At 39.7% G+C, this 22,013-nt stretch overlaps 1 protein-coding gene across 4 annotated transcripts in view; it reads left to right on the forward strand.

Annotated features, from left to right (window-relative positions):
* GAREM1 (GRB2 associated regulator of MAPK1 subtype 1) overlaps positions 1 to 22,013 on the forward strand; it is a 202,630-nt gene that overhangs the window by 159,309 nt on the left and 21,308 nt on the right. For all 4 annotated transcript variants that reach the window (XM_044243207.1, XM_044243205.1, XM_044243206.1 and 1 more), the window contains exons 3-4: positions 104 to 234; positions 20,168 to 21,340. In XM_044243207.1, the coding sequence (XP_044099142.1) occupies positions 104 to 234; positions 20,168 to 21,340 (1,304 nt within the window). The remainder of the gene's footprint in view (positions 1 to 103; positions 235 to 20,167; positions 21,341 to 22,013) is intronic.

Consider the following 22,013-nt stretch of genomic DNA (forward strand, 5'->3'; position numbering starts at 1 on the left):
GGACAAAGAAGAGTGGGAGTAAAGGAAAGGGGGATGCTGTCGCCACGGTGACAGCTGTCTAGCGTAAACATCTCACATCTCTTCCGTTTATCGTGTGTTTTAGGGCAATTCAAGCTGCTGGAACAAGACCGAGATATAAAGGAGCCAGTGCAATATTTCAACAGTGTGGAGGAGGTGGCTAAAGCGTTTCCTGAACGTGTGTACGTCATGGAGGAAATAACATTCAACGTGAAGGTAGTTCTCGAAGAACCAAATATTTATCCTCACTGAAATAATTTAACTTTCAGGTCATGACGTGCACAGTGTGTTCCCCTCTGTGCCTCGTAGGAGAGTTCCATCCTCCTCATGGATTCGTGTCAGTGGCCAAAACAGATCTTTTTAAGAACCGTGTGAGCTGACCTGATTCTCCAACAGGTTACAATGATAACATTATCTCTGGCTTGAACAATTAATTGTCAAGGCAGATCAAAAGATTTCTTTCTTTCTTTCTCTCTCTCTCTCTCTCTTTCTTTCTTTTTTAATTTGGACTTTATTCTCTAACGTGTAATGGTTGTTTGACCGGCTCTTCTGTGAGGCTGGATGCTTCACTTGTGGGAGCAAGCAAAAGGCGTATGACACGACGAATACCGAACACTTAAAGAAAAAGAGAGAAGGTTCCAGAGTACTCCCCGACGTCCGCTCATACTCGTTCCATTCTTTGCAGACTGTCTCTGTCGGTACACACAGGGAAGATGGATGTGTTGAGTGTGGCTTCGTAGGTATTTATTGATCTTTGTCCCTCAGAGAAAAGCTAAATAGTGTTTACTGTGCTGTATTCATTTTGCATTCTTAAAGGGACAGTTCTGTCCCTGGCTACGGAGTGCGTGAGCTCCTTTGACTAGACTCGCTGTTGAAGAGGGACTAACTGGGGAAGTGGTGTCACTGAGGCCCAACCTTTTTGCCTGTGAATCCGTTGTTTTCTCCAGCGACACCCACAGTCCTGCTACAACAGTCTCGAAAGTGTTCCCATTGAAACCATTAACCTCCTTTCAGCAGGAAGTCCAAACTAAGTCGCATTCTCTAAACATTTCAATATTTTGGGGGCAAGATGCCTGTTTGTTAGAAATCCGCTCTATGTGAAAAACAGACTGTGGGGTATCTTAGTCCAAGAATGCAGCAGTGTCTTTGTGGATGAGTCACTCCACCCACACGCCTCAGGAAAGGGGGAAACGTGCCCAAGACGGCCTCCTTACTGAGCAGTGGTTCTGCCCATTTGATCGGCCAAGCCAAGTCGTCCTTCCAGTTCTAAAATAGAGGGGCTATCATCTACTTTATTTGGTTTTATGAGGAAAATGGGTCCATTTTGTGTCCTGTCAAATTCTTTACTACCGAAATTATGCTGGTACTCAAAAATATTTATAACTTTTAAGCCCTTCAGTGACTTAGTCTGTGAGTCCTCAAGGCAACTTGAACTTACCTTGAGGATTTGTGAAAACATGTTCATTTTTAAACGTACCAAGAGTCGTTGGTCAGAAGCTAATCAAATCCTGTTTGATTCTTGTCTTGATATGATTAAAATCTTTCCTTAAAGCTTCTATTTTAAATTTTCTAAATGGAAAAAAAAAATTGTTTGGAAAGGAAAGTCCATACTTCTTAAAAACTGTTTTCTTGAAAACCTTGCGTTTGCTGGTGAATCATGAGAAAGTAATCATAAACATTTTTTAATTTTTTTTAAGATTTTGTCAAGTATTAAAATTTTTAAGTCTTTTGTGGCATATTGTACTTGTGAAAGATTTTTTTAAATGCCTCTCGCAGCTGTTTTGTGTGTGTGTGAATTTGTATGAACATCAGCAGTGATTGGAACAATAATACTGAAATCAATAAGGTTTGATGGGCTTTTTTTTCTTTAATTTTTTTGTGTGTTCCAAGATTCATTGTTTATACCACAATTGACTTTATTTATTCAAACATACGTAATAGAGATGCCATTTAAAAAATTCAGCACAGCAGTGTGAATGTATTTAACACTACCGACCTGTGCACTTTAAAATGGTTAAGATGATAAATTTTATGTTATGTATATATTGCCACAATTTTTCTAAAAAAGCCAAAAAAAAAAGTTCAAAGGCACAGACAAATGGGTATGTATGGATTACAAAGTTTACAGCATCCATAGAGCAGTCTGGACTTGGGTTGAGTTCCTGTGCTAGGCATACATAAATATTTACTACTTCTTGTCTATTACTTATAAAGTTTTAAGATGCTATCACATCTATCCGGCATTAATCATTTAAGACATCGTTCGATTATATTCAAAGAAGAATTGATCAAGGAACCTCAGGAAATTTCCAGAAAGAAATACACAAAAATATGTGCCTAGTGAATAAACACCCAAGTAAATAAATAACCAAGGAGGTTATTTATATAAATAAGTAAATAAAAGTAAATACAAGTAAATAAAAATAAAACATGTAAATAAAAAATAAATAAAATAATAGTAAATAATAAAAATAATAAAATAATAATAAAAACAAGTAAATATAAGTAAGTAAAAAACCAGGGAGGTTTATGGCAAAGATGTCTGGGTACTACCTGACCACCCCCCACCAAACACAGTGTTGGTCATGGTTTATAAGAATTGATCGTGGGACACCTGGGTGGCTCAGTGGGTTAAAGCCTCTGCCTTCGGCTCAGGTCATGATCTCAGGGTCCTGGGATCGAGCCCCACGTTGGGCTTTCTGCTCGGTGGAGAGCCTGCTTTCCCTCCTCTCTCTGCCTGCCTCTCTGCCTACTTGTGATCTCTCTGTCAAATGAATAAGTAGGATCTTTAAAATTGATCGTAATGTGCACGTGTGCAGTGCTTAATGGGAGAGCTAAGTGGTGTACTTGGTTCCTGCTTTGCCTGGAGAGGGAGAAAAAGAATAAGAAACAGTACAGCAGGGGTGCCTGGCTGGCTCAGTTGTTAGAACATGGGACAGTTCAAGGCCTGTACTAGGCATAGAACTTACTTTAAAAAAAAACACTACAGTACCCCATTCTCATAAATATAGCTATTATAAATAGTATTAAATATTATATAAATATAGATATTATTCAGAAAGCAATTTTTTAAGTGATAGCAGAATTCAGACCTCCTTGCAAAACCTCACCCTCTACTCTCCATTTTAAATAGAGCTTAAATTAGACCAAGAAGATAAAAAACTAAATGAGTTGCAGCTAAGAGTTGCCAGGTAACAGGCGTCTTAGGAGTCAAAAGGCACAATTATTATTTGAAATAAGGAAATACATATATGAAGTCATACATACTTAAAATAACAAATAGAAATGAAATGTAGTAATGGCGTGGAATAGAACGGAGGTGTTCAAAGATTGGGAACTCTATAGTGATTGTTACTTTCAAGACTGTAGCAGAATTTTATCTAAAATTTAATGGATAGGATTAATATTATTCACCAATTTATTTAAAATTAAGTCATTCCTGGGGCACCTGGCTGGCTGAGTTGGTGGAGTGTGTGACTCTTGATGGGGTCATGAGTTCGAGCCCCATGTTAGGTGAAAAGATTACATTTTAAAACATTAAAAATAAGCCATTCCTTTTATTTTGAAGTTAAATGTCTTTAAGAGGCCTTGATGTGTTTGAAATTATCTTCCTGATTGGCCCATCATTGATGAACTTGCATGAAGTGAATTAATATATGTTAAATGTTTAATTCTTTAACCAGCAAATACATTTTAAGCACCTCCTGTATGTCTGGCCACTGGGAATAAGTAGTGAATATGCAAACCCTGGAGGTTGTGTCGTTGAAGTGGCAGACAATAAATATACAGGTACAAATACTATGTCCAAATAAAGAGATCAAGGAGACAGTTGGGTGTACAAGTTTGGAGCTTGGGGCAAGGGATGGGCTTATATGTTTGGATCTCATCAGCTCCTAGATGGTATTTGAAGTCACAGAGCTAGTTGAGCTCATATACGTCTGTGGTTCTCAGTCAGGGGTGATTTTTTTTTTTTCCTCCCAGGGACATTTGACAATGTCAGGTTACAATTTTGATTGCTACAGCTTGGAGAAGGGTGCGTGCCACTGGCTTCTAGTGGTTAGAGGACAAGGATGCTGCTGAAAACCCTGTAGTACACAGGACCAGCCCCGCATCAAAGAAGGATCTGGCCGAAAATGTCAGTAGTGCCAAAGCTGAGAAACTCTGACCTGGACACTGGATAAAGAAGAGAAGAGACCAAGGACTGAGCCCTGGAACACCCCAGCATTGGGGTCCAAGAGAGATTACAGGCAGTAACAGCAAGATAGAAAGATGATGAAGCATGTGGATAGATGTTCCAGAAGCCAAATGGCTTTAAAAAGTGTTTCAAAGAGGAATGGACAGCAGTGTCAAATGCTACTTGCTGATTAAAATAGAAGAGGACTGGAAACTAGCCATAAAGTTCAGCAGAATGGAAGCCTTGTTAGCCTCGATAGGAAGAAAATAATAATCAGCTCAGAGACCTAGAAAGTGAAGTTTACCAGGGAAGTATAATAGGATGTTCGCTGAGTTTTGGCAAGGTATGCATTTCAAGGGAGATTACTCAGCACCAGTTTTTTTTTCTTCCAGCCATCTTTGGCTTCCTAGATGGAGATACAGAGTAAACAGAGCCTTAGGTTTAATTGGAGCTGGGACTCTACTGGGTCAGTGTAACAGAAGTGAGCAAGGGTATGGACGGAGTGTGCGCTAGAGTGACAGGTAGTGATGAGCTGTAGACTCCTCACTGAATAAAGAAGTGTGAATACAAGAATTGTAACCCCTGTAAAAACTAGGGATCTTAACGGGGTTAAGGAACTTTTGAAGTGGTGAAGAAAGTGATGTGTAAAGTGGGAGTGGCGGCAGTGCATAAAATGCTTGAAATTGAACTTTAGGCAATAATACAGGAAATGACAGGAGTAGCTATTTTTTTGTTTTTTCAAATCTAAGTATGTCCCAGGCACCTGACTGGCTCAGTCGGGGGCAAGTGCGACTCTCGATCTCGGGGTTGTGAGTTTGAGCCCCATGTTGGGTGTAGAGATTACTTAAATAAATAAACTTTAAAAAAATAAAAAAACAGATGAAAACAACTCTAAGTATGTCCATTTGAGTGGGCAGCGAAGGTGGTAGGAACAGAAAATGGGAGATGAGATGGTCCAGGAAATGAAAGAATGTGTGGACAGCTAGCCTCCTGCTCATCATTTGTGTGCATTGGCTCCGTCCCTCCTAAGCCAGTGGCATTCAATATTGTTAAGACAGCAATCACCTGCTTCTTTCACATTGTCTCCTTTATCCATCCAGGTTTTGGTTTCCATGGTGATAGTTCTTCTTCTTCTTCTTTTTTTTAACCTGCTTACTGCATTTTTTTTTTAAAGATTTATTTATTTATTTGGGGGAGAGAGAGAGCATGTGAGCAGGGAGAGGGGAAGGGCAGAGGGAGAGAGAATTTCAAGCAGACTCTCCACTGGGCATGGAGCCCCACATGGGGCCTGATCTCACAACCCTGCAATTGCAGCCTGAGCTGAAATCAAAGGTGGGACACCCGATCAGCTGAAATCAAAAGTGGATGATGTGGTGGTTGAAATCACCCAACCACCCAAGCATATTTGTTTTTAACTATAACAGGCATTTTCTTTCTTAATGATTTGTTTTAATTTTTCATCAGCCATCACTGTCATCACACTTACTTCCTGTGTCAGTTGGCTAACCCCAACTAAAGACTCATTCCTCTACCTTTTAATAAGAAAAACATAGTCACACAAACAGTTTTCAGGCATGCACCTTCCTTTAAACAAGCTCCCGTGATCTAAAGAGCGTATTAGACTGTGTAGTGTAGCTCAGACTCTGAATTCGGAGCTGAGTCCACACCCCAAGTCCAGGTATTGGGCTGTGACCACAGAAAGGTCACATGGCTCCTTGAGTCTGGGGGTCATCATCTGCAAAACAAGGATGATTCTATCCTCCTCAGAGACTTTTCATGAGAATTAAATGAAATAATGCACTACTGCACCTTGCAGGTGCCTAGTATAGGAGTTGGCAAACTATACCCTTGGGTAAGGCACTGTGTGTTGCAAATAAAGTTTTATTGGGACACAGCCACCCCATGCATAGGGCTGTGCAGTGTTGGTGGCTGCTTCACAATACAATAGTAGGATTGAGTCATTGCAGCAGAGATCATATGGCACACAAGCCTAAAATTAATACTGTCTGGCCCTGTAAGAAAAAGTTTGCCAACCTCTGATTCAGAACATAAAACCATACTAAATTAAGTTTCACATAAAAAAAAAAAATCCCACCACAGATTATTTCACTTACTCTTTATTTAGTTCTTTGTACCCTGGACTTGATATTAAAAACTCGGTACCTAGTAACTGTTGTTGTTGCTGTTTCGAAGTACCCCTTCACCTCAGATACTTTTTTGGAAACTTATTATACTGGTACCCAGTGAATTATTTCAAACGTCTTCCCCCCTTTTGAACTAAGCCCAATAATAGTGAGAAAATTTCCCACACATCTACTTTCTGCCACCAAAATAATGACTAACAAATTACACCCTGATTTCACTAATGTCCTTCCTGAGACGTAAGCAGAGGGAAGAAAAAATGGCCTTCAATTTGGCCTTGGCTAACCTGCCACCCTTGGTAAGCACGTAAGAGGCCTTCTGACTTCACGGCTCTCGCCCAAAAGCTTTCTACATTAAAATTAGTGCTCTCGAGTCACAGAGAGTCCAAATACCCTGATCTCGATGCTATAATGTTGCTATTTTCATTCCAGCTAGTGAGGTCCAAGGTTTCAGCTGTTCCAGCATAGATTTTCCCCAGTGGCAAAATAACAAGTTTGCATTGTCTCAACTGGGGGAAATGCCTCACAGGGGAATAGTGAGATTTCAGGCAGACCGGGAGTGTAGTCACTGCTTCTGCCGGCACAGACCTCTCCAGAACCATTACCATGTGGTCTGGGGCAAGAGCTGAGCCGACATTCCTGTCACCTGCATATCAGCTCGTGATTACTGGGTTTGGCACCTGTTTTTGGCAGGGGTGGCAGTGTCTAGCAGCAGAGCTATCCCAGTGGGAGAAGAATTGCAGTGCTGTCTTTTTTTAATAGGGGGGAAAAAAAATCCTGTAAGAGTCAGAGAACTTGAACGATAACTGAGCTTCTCGATACTGAGAAACATGACTGAGAGTAAAATGAAATATTATAAATAATCCAGCACAACTAAGGAAGTTTATAGACAAGAGTTTTTATAATCATCTCATTTTAGATCTGGAAAGGCCCTTAGACACCGCTGAGCCCTACTCCTCCTTTTGACAAATAGGAAAACTAAGAAACAGATGTTAGCTGACTTCATTGATTCACACGAAGCCACAGAACTACTTAGCAGCAAAAGCTGGGTGTCCTGATTCAATCGGTCATCTTTGTGCTCCCTTGAATGCCGTTTGTGGATTGAGCTAAGGCTCATGATTGTCATCGGAATATCTTTCACAGTGACACTGTAGCTTGTACAGTTCATTCATTTTCTTATCTAAAAATCTAAATAAATGTGTCCTGTAATTATTACGCAGCCACATTCTTCTGTCTTTTGTACTTTGGAAACAGCTATGGTCTCACACACAGGACTTGGGAGCTTTTATGACTGTTCTACGTATAGATTTTTAGATCTTTCCTGATGCCAGTACTTAAAAAAGAAAATCCTACAAGTAAACTTACTATCAACATCAGTGCAGCATATGTCAAAATGAACCCTTTTAAAAACAACAAAAATACCCCTGTAAAGTATGAACCCAGAATTTTTTAAGTATGAACCGGTATTGTCATAGAAACTGGGCTTCATACAGTTGGCCCCTTGAAGCAGTGCTAAAGGTGGCAACACAGCACCACGCAATAAATAAGCAAGAGTTCTAAGTTTAAGGTGAATGGCTTGTGCAACTTGATGCTGAACTTGGGATTTTTTCCAGGGCTTCCAAGTTACTGAGAATCAGCTTTTTTTTTTTTTTCTCCCCAAGTCACAGATTAGAGGCAGTTCAGGTGCCTTTTATCTTAACATGTTACTTACCCCTTTTAAAGTTGCCATCTGAAAAAGATGAAGAAATACAGCTCTTCCTCTTCTGCCAACTCGTGAGACTATATCTTATTTCCATGTATAAAGTAGTTAACAAATCAAACATATGTCCTGTTACTTTCTTTACTCCTTTTAACAGAAGAGCTACACACAAGGCCTTGAGAATACATTAATGGAGAGGTTTGGGGCTGTTTGTGATTCTACTCTTGTCACAATTATTTTATTCTCTGACATCTTCTTGATCATTTTGTCTTTTAGGCAAAAACAACTTGCTATGTAGACTTTGTTCTGTGTCTGTCAGCCGTCCTGTGGTCGTCCTGTAAAGGAATACAAAACAGTGGTGTTGAAGCATTAGTGTTCTTTGAGGAATTGTGTGTGTGTGTGTGTGTGTGTGTGTGTGGTGTGTGTGTGTGGTTTTAAGAGTGTAGCTCAGGCATAACCACCATTCCTAGTTTAAAATACCATTCCTAATGTCTGTCATGACAGTTCAGAAAAAGCATCTCCTCCACATTTTAAGATTAGAATAATCAGAGAGGTGGGTTTTTCTTATGAGATTTCAAAATGAATAGGAATCATTTGCTCTGTTATTTTCTCCCTCCTCTCTGGCACCTTCAGAGCACGAGTAATTTTAGTTAGCCAGCCTTTGGGGGAGCTGTGAATTTTATCAAAAGTTCTATCCAAAGAACTATAATTTCATTTCAGTTTCCTGAAATGTGTAATACTTTTCTTCCATCTTAACGAGAAGTACTTGAACAAAAGTTAAACTTCTCTCCATCTCCTGAGATGTGTTCTGACTTTAGTCTTTATGTGGAGAGACCTTACACTGAGAATGGGTGTTTTATGGTCTGATTCAAATTGTTTGTCGCCTCTTACATTAGTTAGAATAGCTGCCTTAATTAACCATCCCTGTTTCCAGTTTTAATATTCACTTTAGTTATGCTGTGGGCTGGTAACCAGGTTAGATGGAATTTTGATTGTAGGGGAGGAAGTGTGCTGAGTTATGGCCTTAAAGGCTTTCCTATAAGCCCTAACATCAACATCACATCTTTTTGCCTGCTCAGGGGCCTTTAGCAACACTGCCTTGTTCTTGGCTGTATTCCAGAGAGATCAGAAATTATTGATTACTGTGTAACCTGAATTTTGTCAGATGTAAGAACAAATTTCTTAAATGAAGATTGAATGGATTTGGAGATAGCCAACTTGTATTTTTACTTGCCAGTTGTTGAAAATTGCATGTTTTCTTTACCATGAGTCATGTCACTTATTTTCAGAATTCGTTCAGAATGACAAATTGGATACAGTTGTGAGGTTAATTATTTCAGTGTTTGTTTGAAGATAGCCCCATGGGCCAGTGAGTTTTGTTTTGGTTAGTGTTTTTTGTTTTTTGGTGGGGCGGGGGGGGGTGTCATCTGAGGTTTTGAGACCTTGTCTGAAAAAACTAAGCTTGTTGCTTGAAGCAGTACTTGAAGCCCTCTGCTGTACCATCACAGATTAAATCACTGCCATTGTACTTGTCATCATTGCCCTGTTTTCTGTTGAAAAGAAGGAAAGAGATACTCAGGATTGACAAGTAACCCTTCATGCCCCTTTGTTCTGCCATTTTCTGCCATTTTCCCAAAGGAAAGAATTAGAAAAATTGAACTTTTAGGGGAAATGATCTAGTATTAATCAAATATTAGCTGTTTAATCTAACTGTCAGATCAGTCCTGATTTTTTTTTCCCAAGGGTTGCAGTTTTAACCTCTGTTCCATGTTTGATCTTTAGAACAACTGTTCTTAGAAAACAGATTATCTGTTGCCAGAGACATCTGCGGGTGTGGGTGTGTGTAAAATTTTCTATCAGTGTTTTAAAATGTTGCTTGACCGTAGGGTATTATTAATTCTGAATGGTATTACGAACAGTAAAACCTTGATAGTTTCCTGGATTAGACCTATTAGAGTTGTTTAGATAACACACTTTGAATTACTTCCTCTCAGGAAACACTGAAACTGGAAATGTTAACCAGGCACGCATACCGAAGCACTTAGACAGAACGCATTGTTTCTTTTGCTATTAAAAAAATAGAAAAGGAAAGAAATTATGCAAATAAATCACATCTGTGGAAACCAGAGGAGACTGCTGGGCTCAGCTGCCAAAGGAAGGGCATTTATATATCGGATTCTTCATCTGTTGCTGACAGTGACCACAGGATCTGTCGGGACGTTAGTCTCATAATTTATGCAGAGCTAATTGCTAGCATTAATGATGACATCAGGTTTGGGAGCGTGGAATTACAGATTGTCCTCACATATGTTAGGCATTTTTATGTATGGAAGTAGGAGTAACTTCCGTTACAAGTATACACATACACAACAACACAGACAAAACCGTTGAATGTGCCCAGAGAGTGACATATAGCAAGGACAATTTTGATCTGTTTCATCTGTGCATGTAGTGGCTGATGGGTGTCTCCTGAGCAGCCTCGACGTTCTCTTTCAGCTCATCTGGTATGTGGTACTCACGAGTCTATATGATTTCTTCATTTTATAAGGTGTATGTTTATAAAGGTAAATTAGGAAAAAATATATTAAGGATTGATTTAAAGAGCTGGGAAGAAACATATGTTCTGTTGTTGCTTCACATTTGAGAAGCACTGTTGGCTCCTTGTGTGTTAACTGAAAATAGTTTGTTGTATGAGTGAGTGTGTGTATGTTTCTCAAGTCTCCTGAGAACCCTCTCTCTCAACATCTCTGTCTCCATCCTGATCCAAATGGATGAATTGCCAAGTTTTTTACAAAGTTTCACCAGAAGGGAAGTACAGCAGTGCAGCTGAATGTTTTGGAGGCTAGTCTATCTTAAAATGGTATATTTTTTTGAATCATTTCAATATGTTCACTTCCTTTGGGATATAACTGTAAGGATATTTCAAGCCCTCTTCTGACATTAAGTTTTATTCTGGGATAACACACTGAATAAAAACTTGAGCAATTCTTCAGTATAGAAGAAAGGATAATGCTTCAAGTAGTGGTTTGGGCTTGAAAACAGTAGTGGATAGAAATAGAAACCAGCATGAAAATACAGAGATGTGAAAGGCAATGAGAAACAGAATTACTAAGAATTCAAATGTTGGGGCACCTGGGTGGCTTAGTTAAGTATCCAGCTCTTGATGTCAGCTCAGGTCTTGATTTCAGGGTTGTAAATTCAAGCCCAGCATGGAGCCTACCTTAAAAAAAAAAAAAAAAAGAATTTAAATGTTTTGGGGGCACCTGGCTGGCTCAGTTGGTACAGCATGTGACTTTCGATCCCAGGGTCTTGAGTTCAAGCCCCACATTGGACGTAGAGCTTACTTGGGGGAAAAAAAAAAACCTAAATGTTTTTATTGTTCACAAAAGTAATAACAAGAGTAATGGCCTCCATTTATTGAGAGCTTACCACTGTGGGAGGTTGTTTACATACATTGATTAAGCTTGTGAAGTACACAATCATGTTCTAATTTTATGGAGAGGATGCTGAGGCTCAAAAAAATGAAATACTTTTTCTGAGGTCACTAATAGTGAAGACAGATTCAAACTTCGCTGGTAATTAAGTTAATAGTATTGGCCCAGTTAATTTCCAAAGGCCATAGTTCTTTTCATTCATTGATACCTGGGTTCAGCAAACTTTCTATAAAGGGACAAAGGATATATATGTTAGTTTGTGGGTCATATAGTTACCATCACAGCTACTCAACACTCCCATAAATTATGCATAAATGAATGGACACAGCAGTGTCCTAATAAAACTTTATTTACAAAGGCAGGTGTTGGGTCAGATTTGGACTGTGCTAATAGTTTGCTGAGCTCTGATCTATATTGTTATATACATAACTAGATGCTGGCTGAAAACAAAAGCCTTAGGGATAAACTAAAATGAGAATTAATAGCAAATGAGTCTTTTTAGGATTCTTGGTGACCAAAGTCAACAAAATGAAGTAACTGAAACCTCGAAATTACAGGTCCTATAGGTAAAGAAAGTCAGCCATCATATGGGCCAAGTACTATAATTTATCAGTGATTCATTAGCTTAAAAAACAAACAAACAAACAAACCCTAAACTATATTCTTTAAAACTCTCAAGGTCATAAAAAACAAGGAAAGACCAAGAAACTCACAAAATCGAGGATTGAATGTGGTGTCATATCCTGGTTTGATTCTGAAAGAGAAAAAGGACATTAGTGGAAAAAAAATAATGAAACCCAAATAAAGAATAAAGCTTTGTGGCTAAGTTAGTCATCTTGTATTAGTGTTAATTTCTTGGTTTTGATAATGTGCCATGTTTGTACAGAATGTTAACAAGAGAAGCTAGACAAAGCTAGACAAAGGTATACAGCTTTGTAACTTTTCTGCAAATCTGGAATTATTGCAAATAAAAAGTTAAATTGTGTTTATTATTAATTTGTTTATTTAGATTCCTAAACGTAACTCCAATGTAGGAGCCCAAGTGAATACTGAGTCTGAAAGTAAACACAGTTAAGTGTGGTCTTATTAAAAATAATACTCACAACACTTACTCTGAATCACCTAAAATGGACTTTAAACCTCATGAGCCTGAACTGCCATTAAAGTAATATTGTGCCGCCATTTAGGTACTGGTAATGGCTTGCTACAGTTGTCACTGTAGAGACAACAGAACTGTTTGTTTTTTATAGCACTAATGTGGATTGACAAATTGCTGTTCCAAAGTTTAAAATTATATAGAGATGACCTAGAATAGTGCGTGAGAAATTATTTACAAAGACTGCCACCTTCAAGTCTTCTATACACATACTGATGATTACTGCTCAGTAAACAACATGAACATGGCCAATCACTTTACCCAGATGCTTTTTCATTAACATAAAAGAAAAACAATCTCAGCCGTAAAGTAAGCCTGGTACTAAAACTGATAAAGATAACATAATAAAACAATAGACTAACTTCACCTGTGACTAAGATACATAATTCAGAGATCAAGTAGTATCAAAGAGTCATGCAATACACTTTTTTAAAAAAGATTTTATTTATTTATTTGACAGACAGAGATCACAAGTAAGTGGGGAGAGAGAGGAGGAAGCAGGCTCCATGCTGAGCAGAGAGCCTGATGGGGGACTCAATCCCAGGATCCTGGGATCATGACCTGAGCTGAAGGCAGAGGCTCTAACCCACTGAGCCACCCAGGCACCCCCATGCAATACACTTTTAAGTGCACCATGGTCATACACAGATTATTTCAGGCGTGTAGCATTGTTTTACTATTTGGGAATCTACTATTTTAATATAAAACCAGGACATCAAAATAAAAAATAAACATATGACTATCTTATTGGGTGCAGAAATGGCACTTGATTAAAACATTATTTTAGGGCCTCTGGATGACTCACCTCATTGAGCGTCCGACTCTTGGTTTCAGCTCAGGTCATGATCTCAGGGTCGTGGGATCAAGCCACATCTTGGGCTCTTTGCTCAGCCATGGAGTCTGCTTGAGATGACCTCCCCCTCTCTCCCTCTCTCTCTGCTCCTCCCCCCTGCTCGCACATGCGTGCACTTTCTCTCTAAAATAAATAAATGAAATCTTTAAGAAATAAAAACGTTTTTAAAATTTCTTCGTAGAAACTTTTAGAAAACTAGAATTGGAAACACACATTACTAACATGATAAAATCCTTCTCAAACGAATGAGTTTCTCATGTGATCAGTTTTAATAACAAATAATTCACATTAAATATGGAACAGCATTCTCACCACCACACTGTTGTCGGGAGAAAGGATGAAGACTAAAAAGATGAAGGTGAATTTTGCATTGGTTATATAAGATTTAATCACTTAAGAATCCTAAGATTATCACTGGAAAAAACTTACAGTGAGGTTACTGATCTTGGAAAATAGCAACAAACCGTATGTATGAACAAACAGCAATGTTCAGGGATTAATAACGAAGGCAAATTTAATTACTAATAGGGGAAATAAAAGATCTCAGTAGATGATGAGAATTACCATGTGCCTATTTAGAAATATTTTGATGATGTCACTCCTTGCCAAAACAGCAGGTAAAAGTACTTTCAATAAAATTATCAATGGAAACCATAGACACAATGATTGTGAAGTTTGTCTGGAAAAATAGGCCAAGATATCTAAGATTTTCCTGCTGTCATGTTTTAATTGATTCTGAAATAGTTGCAGTCCTAAAAAATTGTTACAAGATCACCAACTTTTAACATTTTGCCACATTTGTTTTCTCATCCTCCACCCCCCACATACACATACATAGGCAGACACACAACTTATATTTTTCTGAATCATTTCAGAGTGAATTACATGCATTATGCCCTTTGCACCTTAATACATCAGTGTCTACTTCCCAAGAATGAGGATATTTTCTTGTGTAAAAACAGTGCATTCAGGAGCGTTAGCAGTGATGTGCTACTCTTCTTTACAGTCTATCAAAGCACTTGATGGCGTTGCTTCCCTTTAGTTCAGAATCCATTCCAGGAGTACATATTGCTTGATGTCGCATTCTGTCCTTCATTCACTTTACTCTGGAGTAGTTCTTCAACCTTTCTTGTCTTTTATCCCATGCACGTTTTTCATGCATACATACCAGGTATTTTATACAGTGTTTCTCAGTTAGGGTTTGTCTGATACTTCTTCATACTGGGGTTCTCGTGATGCATTTTTAGGTAGAATGTTCTGTAACTGAAGTCCTGACCTTCTCAGGGAATCACATTCAGGGGCACACACATGAGGATGCTTCTCTGGTTATATTACATTTGAACATCTGGCTAAGGTGTTGTCCAGTCTCTCCACTCTGTATTTACTTTTTCTCCCTTCACAATCAGTAAGCATTCTGAGCAAAGACACTTTAAGACTAAGACCATGCCCATAACCTACTCCTCAGTCAAACTTAGACTGTCTAAATGAGCATCCATTGATGTTTGCTTTATGTACCGATCTTGGACCCACCAGTCCTCCACATTTGTTGGCTTTTCCTCCATTCATTTTTTCCACTCATTCCTATTTTTGTTAACATATGGACTTTGATATTCCTACTTTGTTCAGTAGACTTTTTCATTGCAGTCTTAGTGTATTGTGCTGCTCAAATTGTCCAGGATTTGGTCCGTGGAGGCCAATTCAACCTGGCTCCTGTGTCCTTTTGACACATTGCTGTCATCTTAAGAGCATTTCTTTACTTTTTGGCACAATACAGTGTTCCATGCTCATCTTGTACCTTTCTTGCCCTACCCTTGAAGTCAGGCATTTCTTCTTCAAGGAGCCATGATATTGGGGCGCTAGGTATATTTAGTGATAGCGGGAGTCATCTTTTTTTCTCTTTATTATTTTTTATTATGTTAGTCACCATACGGTACGTCATTAGTTTTTGATGCAGTGTTCCATGATTCATTGTTTGCTCCATGCAGTCTGTGCCCTCCTTAATACCCATCACCAGGCTAACCCATCCCCCCAACCCCTTCCCCTCTAAAACCCTCAGTTTGCCTCTCGGAGTCCACAGTCTTTCATGGTTCGTCTCCCCCTCTGTTCCCCCCCCTTCATTTTTCCCTTCTTTCTCCTAATATCCTCCATGCTATTCCCTATGTTCACAAATAAGTGAAACTATATGATAGATGACTTTCTCTGCTTGACATATTTCACTCAGCATAATCTCCAGTCCCATCCATGTTGATACAAAAGTTGATGGCTGAGTAATATTCCATTGTGTATATGGAACACATCTTCTTTATCCGTTCGTCTGTTGAAGGGCATCTTGGCTCTTTCCACTGTTTGGCTATTGTGGACTAGTCCCTTAGAGAGAACAAAGCTAAAGATGTGTGTGCGCATGTATAATTTTCTAAAGTTATAACACAATACCTCCAGTTTCTGTCTTCCCTCCACAGTGAAAACTCCGATTCTCAGAACATGTTTACTCATTTGCTTATTTCTACAATATGCATAAAAGTTGTTTCAGAATCCCTGTACCCATTCTCATATGCAAAACAAATCTCCCAAAAAGAACACAATATTTGTTGGTCTTTTTTCCCTACTGGCAATTTGTAGTCAAAGCATTTTGAAGTCACTTGGATGATTTCTCTGTCTCTCCTCTATGTGGCTAGTTTATTCATTTGAAATAAGATTGGATTCATCTGCTTCCATTTATGTTTAGCTTTCAGTTTCTTTTAACTTTTTGCTGATGTAATTTTATTTTTTGAATATGTTAGAACATTGGCGTACCTCCTAAGCATCGAAACTCTATAGCTAAGTACACTCACAGAGGTATCACTCCCTCCCTTCTACTAGTTTCCTCCCTCCTTTAAGGACCAATTTCATTGTTTTCTTTTTTTATTTTTATTTTTATTTATTTATTTGACAGAGAGAGAGAGACAGCAAGAGAGGGAATACAAGCAGGGGGAGTGGGAGAGGAAGAAGCAGGCTTCCCTCTGAACAGGGACCCTGATGTGGGGCTCGATCCCAGGACTCCAGGATCATGACCTGAGCCAAAGGCAGATGTTTAACTAACTGAGCCACCCAGGCGCCCACAATTTCATTGGTTTTCTGGTTTATTTTTCTTGTATTCCTTGTTGTTGTTGTTTTTTAATTTCAGAAAAATATATACTGATTTTTCCGAAGGTGTAGTATACTGTATAATCTTTCATGCACTTTGGGTGGTTTTTTTGGGGGGAGGGTTACTTAATATCTCCTGAAAGTCATTTTCCTATGAGTTCATTGTTTTCTATTAATTCATTGAACTCATCATTCTTGTTCTTATTTGCATAATACATTTTGTGTTTGTGCCGTAGTTCATTCAGCCAATCTGCTATGTTTGAGCATTTAGATTGATTCTAAGATTTTGCAAATACAAATAATGCTACAGTGAATAACCTTGTACATTTGCATTTTCACACCATGGGAGGAATGTCTTCAGATAATTTCCTAGAAGTAGGATTGCTGAATGGAGGGATAAACACGGACATGGTTTGGTTCAGTTGCCATATTCCCCGCCACAGGGCTTGGATCATTTGCATTTCTACCAGCTGTGGTAAAGAGTGCCTGTTTCCCCTTAGCCTCACCCACTGAGAATGCTGTCAAGCTTTTGAATATTTTTCAGTGTTCTAAGTAAGAAGCAGTATCTCAGTAAAATTTTCATTTACTTTCCTCTAATTATAAAAGAAGTTGAACATCATTCCGTGGATTTGAAGTCTGTTGTGCGCCTTTTTTAGTGACTTGGTTTTTCATTACTTTCACCTGTTTCTGGAGGCGTTCTGGTCATGTCTTAAAAGTTGCTTATGTATTAGGGAGGTTCACTCTTGTGAAAATATTGCACATATTTCCTCTCAGACCGTTACTTGATTTTGACTTTGCTTCTCTTGTTTCTTGACATCCAAAAACTTTTTGAGTTGGAATAACCACAAATAAGGGTTTTTTGTATCAAATCTGAACATGTAAGATAAAGTTGTAGAAATCGAAACAGTATAGTTATGATGAGAAAATAGAACAGTCAATTTGGATAAATGGCCTCATAGTAGATGCAAATATAAGTATACGAATTAGTGTATGTGTTTTATAAATTTAGTACATGATCAACGTAGCACTTCAAATCCATGATGAAAAGAGAGAGTTATTTCAGAAATATACTGAACAGTCAGTTAGCTATTGAAAAAACTAAAGTTGGGGGTGCCTAGATGGCACAGTCGATTAAACATCCTACTCTTGGTTCCCCCTCAGGTTGTGAGTCATGAGTTGAAGCCCCCCATTGGGCTCTGTGCTCAGTGTGGAGTCTGTTTAAGACTCTGTTGCTCTCTGCCCCTCCCCCCCAGTAAATAAATAAATCTTTAAGAAAAAACTAAAGTTCGATCTCTACCTTTAATAGTCCATCAAAGAAATTTTAATTAAATCAGTTAAATAGTTAAAAACCGTCAAAATTCTAGAAGAAAATAATCATCTCAGTTTTTCTCATCCTCAGCACTACGGAAATCTGGACTAGATAATTCTTGGCTGTGATAGGCTGTTCTGTTCACTGTTCCATGTTTAGCAACATACCTGGTCTGCTAGATATAAGTAGCACCCTCCCAGCCATGACAATCAAGAAACGTCTCCAGACATGGTCAGATGTCCCCAGGGGCTAGGGAAGATGGAGCAAAATCACCCCTAACTCAGAACCACTGATTTATGTCATCTCACTAGTAGAAGCATACTGCCCAAGAATGAAATTACAAAGGAAAATTTTGAAAATGTTTGCTACATCGGAAGAAAAAACTTCAGCTCTTTAAGAAGTTATAAAGTTGAAATTCATGCAACAAATTGGAAAATATATAGAATAGATGATATTCACGTGACAAAAAGTAATCAATAAGATGACCGTCCCAATAGAAAAAAATGGGTGAAGGGCACAAACAGACATTCACAAGGAAGAGATCTAAATGGCCAGATTCATGAGTACCAAAATAGATCCACTACCCTAATAATCAAATAAAATAAAATGTGAATAAATAAATGCAGGATATGTGCTCTACCTTTAATATTGGCAGACATTAAACTCATTAAGCATGGGTATGGAGAGACCTGTAATTTCATAAAGTGGGAGAAATGTGAGTAAATACAACATTGAGGAAGCGCGATAGGAAATGCATATTAGACCTTCCAAATAGATATCAATAGCTTTGTCCATGCAATGCTGCTTCTGGGCCTTTATCCTAAGGAAATAGTTGAACTGTAAAAAAATATATTGCAGTACTATTCATAATTGCTAAACATTGGGAAAACCCATCTGTCTAACAATAAGGAACTAGTCAGAAAAATTAAGGCATATGCCCAGATAAGCAGATACATAAGCTCAGTATTATAACTGAAGGTGTAGACCTAACAGGAGAAAATGAAAATAATGAGAAAAAAGTAACAAAATTGTATGCGTGTATTTATAAGTCTCCAAGAGAGATGACGCATCTCATTTCTCTTTTTCTCTATTTATATAAATTTATATATGTAAGTTTATATATATAAATATAAATATATAAAATTATATATTTATATTTATATATTTTTATATATTGTTAACGTAGATTATCTTCAGTGGTAAGACTATAGAATTTGTTCATCTTTGCATCTATATTTTCTAATATTTCTGCCAAAGAACATGAATAGTTTGTATAATAAAATTAAAGGACGGGGAGAAATAAAACATTTTTACATCCTCTCTCCCAATTCCAATTTTAGAAAATTTCATAAATATTTTTTAAGGATTTTATTTATTTATTTGACAGATAGAGATCACAAGAAGGCAGAGATGCAGGCAGAGAGAGAAGAGGGTGGGGGGAAGCAGGCTTCCTGCTGAGCAGAGAGCCTGATGTGGGGCTTGATCCCAGGACTCTGGGATCATGATCTGAGCTGAAGGCAGAGGCTTTAACCCCCTGAGCCATCCAGGCGCCCCAAATTGCATAAAATGTTAAAAGTAAAGTGGGATGCCTGGGCTGCTCAGTCGGCTGGGCGTCTGCCTTCTACTCAGGTCATGATCCCGGGGTCCGGGGATCGAGTCCTGCATCAGGCTCCCTGCTTGGCGGGGATCTTGCGTCTCCTTCTGCCTGCTTCTTCCTCCGTTTGTGCTCTCTCTCTCTCTGACAAATAAAATGAATAAAATCTTTTAAAAAAATTTTTTTAACAGTTGAAAGAAAAAGGAATATTCTACAGTGGTGTTCGTGAAAGCATTTTTTTAATAGCTGGAAGAGACAGAATGATATTACTATCCCAAAATAATTATCCATATGATAGGCTCCTCTATGTGGACAAAGAAACTGGAAGAATGTTTATCAAACCATTATAATGGTGGCTATTTCTGAATCAGGCCCGTGGGTGTTACTTTCTTCTTGTGTCTTTTCTCTGTATTTCCCAAATTTTTACTAACGAACAGATTGCTTATTTCTTCAGAACAAAGTATGTTTTTACAAGTCTAAAAGAATATCTTCTTATTACTGTTAGCCATATAAATATTATAAAAGAAATGGAGTGGCTAAATTTAGTACGGGAACAGCATTTTCCTTGTACACGTGCTTGTGTGTCTGTCTTCATGGCAAGTTCTCTGCTTTTCTGCGGGAATGGACTGAAGGCAACTAATGTAAAACTGATTTCTCCTGTTATAGGTTGCTTCAGGTGAATGCAATGAGGACACCGAAGTTTATAATATCACCCTCTGTACTGGGGATGAACTCACTCTCATGGGGCAGGCAGAAATCCTGTACGCTAAGACTTTCAAGGAGAAGTCACGACTCAACACGATCTTCAAAAAGATCGGCAAGCTCAACTCCATCAGCAAGCTGGGGAAGGGCAAAATGCCATGCCTGATCTGCATGAATCACCGGACCAATGAAAGCATTAGCCTGCCATTCCAGTGCAAGGGCAGATTTAGCACTCGGAGTCCCCTGGAACTTCAGATGCAGGAGGGCGAGCACACCATCCGCAACATAGTGGAGAAAACCAGGCTCCCCGTGAACGTGACGGTGCCCAGCCCTCCACCCAGGAACCCCTATGACCTCCACTTCATCCGCGAGGGGCATCGCTACAAGTTCGTGAACATCCAGACCAAGACAGTTGTGGTTTGCTGTGTGCTACGGAACAACAAGATCCTCCCCATGCACTTCCCTTTGCACTTGACGGTCCCCAAGTTCAGCCTCCCAGAACACTTGGTAAAGGGAGACGTGTGGCCCGAGACCCTGGTGCATCACTGGCTGGGTATCTGCCAAGAACAATTCGACATCGACGAGTATTCCCGGGCTGTCCGAGATGTGAAGACCGACTGGAATGAGGACTGCAAGAGCCCCAGGAAGGGCCGGTGCTCTGGCCACAACCACGTGCCCAGTTCTCTGAGCTACGCCCGCGATGAGCTCACCCAGTCCTTCCACCGGCTGTCCGTCTGCGTGTATGGCAACAATCTCCATGGCAACAGTGAGGTGAACCTCCACGGCTGCAGGGACCTGGGGGGAGAGTGGGCGCCCTTCCCTCACGACATCTTGCCCTATCAGGACCTGGGGGACAGTGGGAGCGACTACCTGTTCCCGGAAGCCGGGGAAGAATCGGCGGGCGTCCTGGGGAAGTCGGAGCTTCCTTACGAAGAGCTCTGGCTGGAGGACGGCAAGCCCAGCCATCAGCCTCTCACGCGCTCCCTGAGCGAGAAGAGCAGATGCGATCAGTCCAGAGGTTCTGTCCGGTCCAAATGTGCAACCTCTCCTCTTCCAGTGCCCGGAACTCTGGGAGCAGCCATGAAGTCTTCAGAGATCGCCCTACCTCCACCTCCAGTGCCTCCCAAGTCTGAAGCCGTAAGTCATTTCCGTTCTCAGGGGATGTTGATCCTTCCATCTCTGCGCTCCGTCACCTGACGAGCTTGTCTTCTTTCTTAATGAGAGGGAAACTTCCCGGTGGGAAATGATTGGGAGCCGCAGATTTGCTTCATTTGGAATGAAATAGAAGTACTGGCTAGTTTAGTTTTACCAGTTAGGAGTTCCACGTTTTTAAACCTTGAGAGTTTTGAAGAAATAATATAGAATAATAGGGAGGAGGGGGCGGACGGTGGGAGACCTGAGAAGAGGCATTGCGGTTGGGGGAGGTCCGAAATGACGATGCCTTGAACCGCAGCAGCGGGAAGCCACGGATGGCAGGGAGAAATGAGCTGCTTCAGAATGACCCGGCAGTACTTGCTGATAAATTGGGTGTGGGTAGTGAAGGAAAGAAGGAAATCAAGGAAAACTCCTAGAATTTTAGCCTGGGCAAAGAGTGGTTATTACGTGCCAGTTACAGTGGGGGGGCAGATTGAAGGAAGAGTAGGTTTACTGGGGGGCTGGGGAGGGGTGCGGGATGGGAGGAGGAATCAAGAGACATCAGCGTCATCTGTAACCCTTCTGACTTCCCTGAAGTTACACTGAGATCAAAGCACGGTCGGTGCTCCAGTGTCCATAGACACACACCAGAGCAGAACCCGAGCCACAGCGGGTT

This window comes from Neovison vison, chromosome 3 (genome assembly GCF_020171115.1).
Source record: "Neovison vison isolate M4711 chromosome 3, ASM_NN_V1, whole genome shotgun sequence".
NCBI classification, from domain to species: Eukaryota; Metazoa; Chordata; class Mammalia; order Carnivora; family Mustelidae; genus Neogale; species Neogale vison.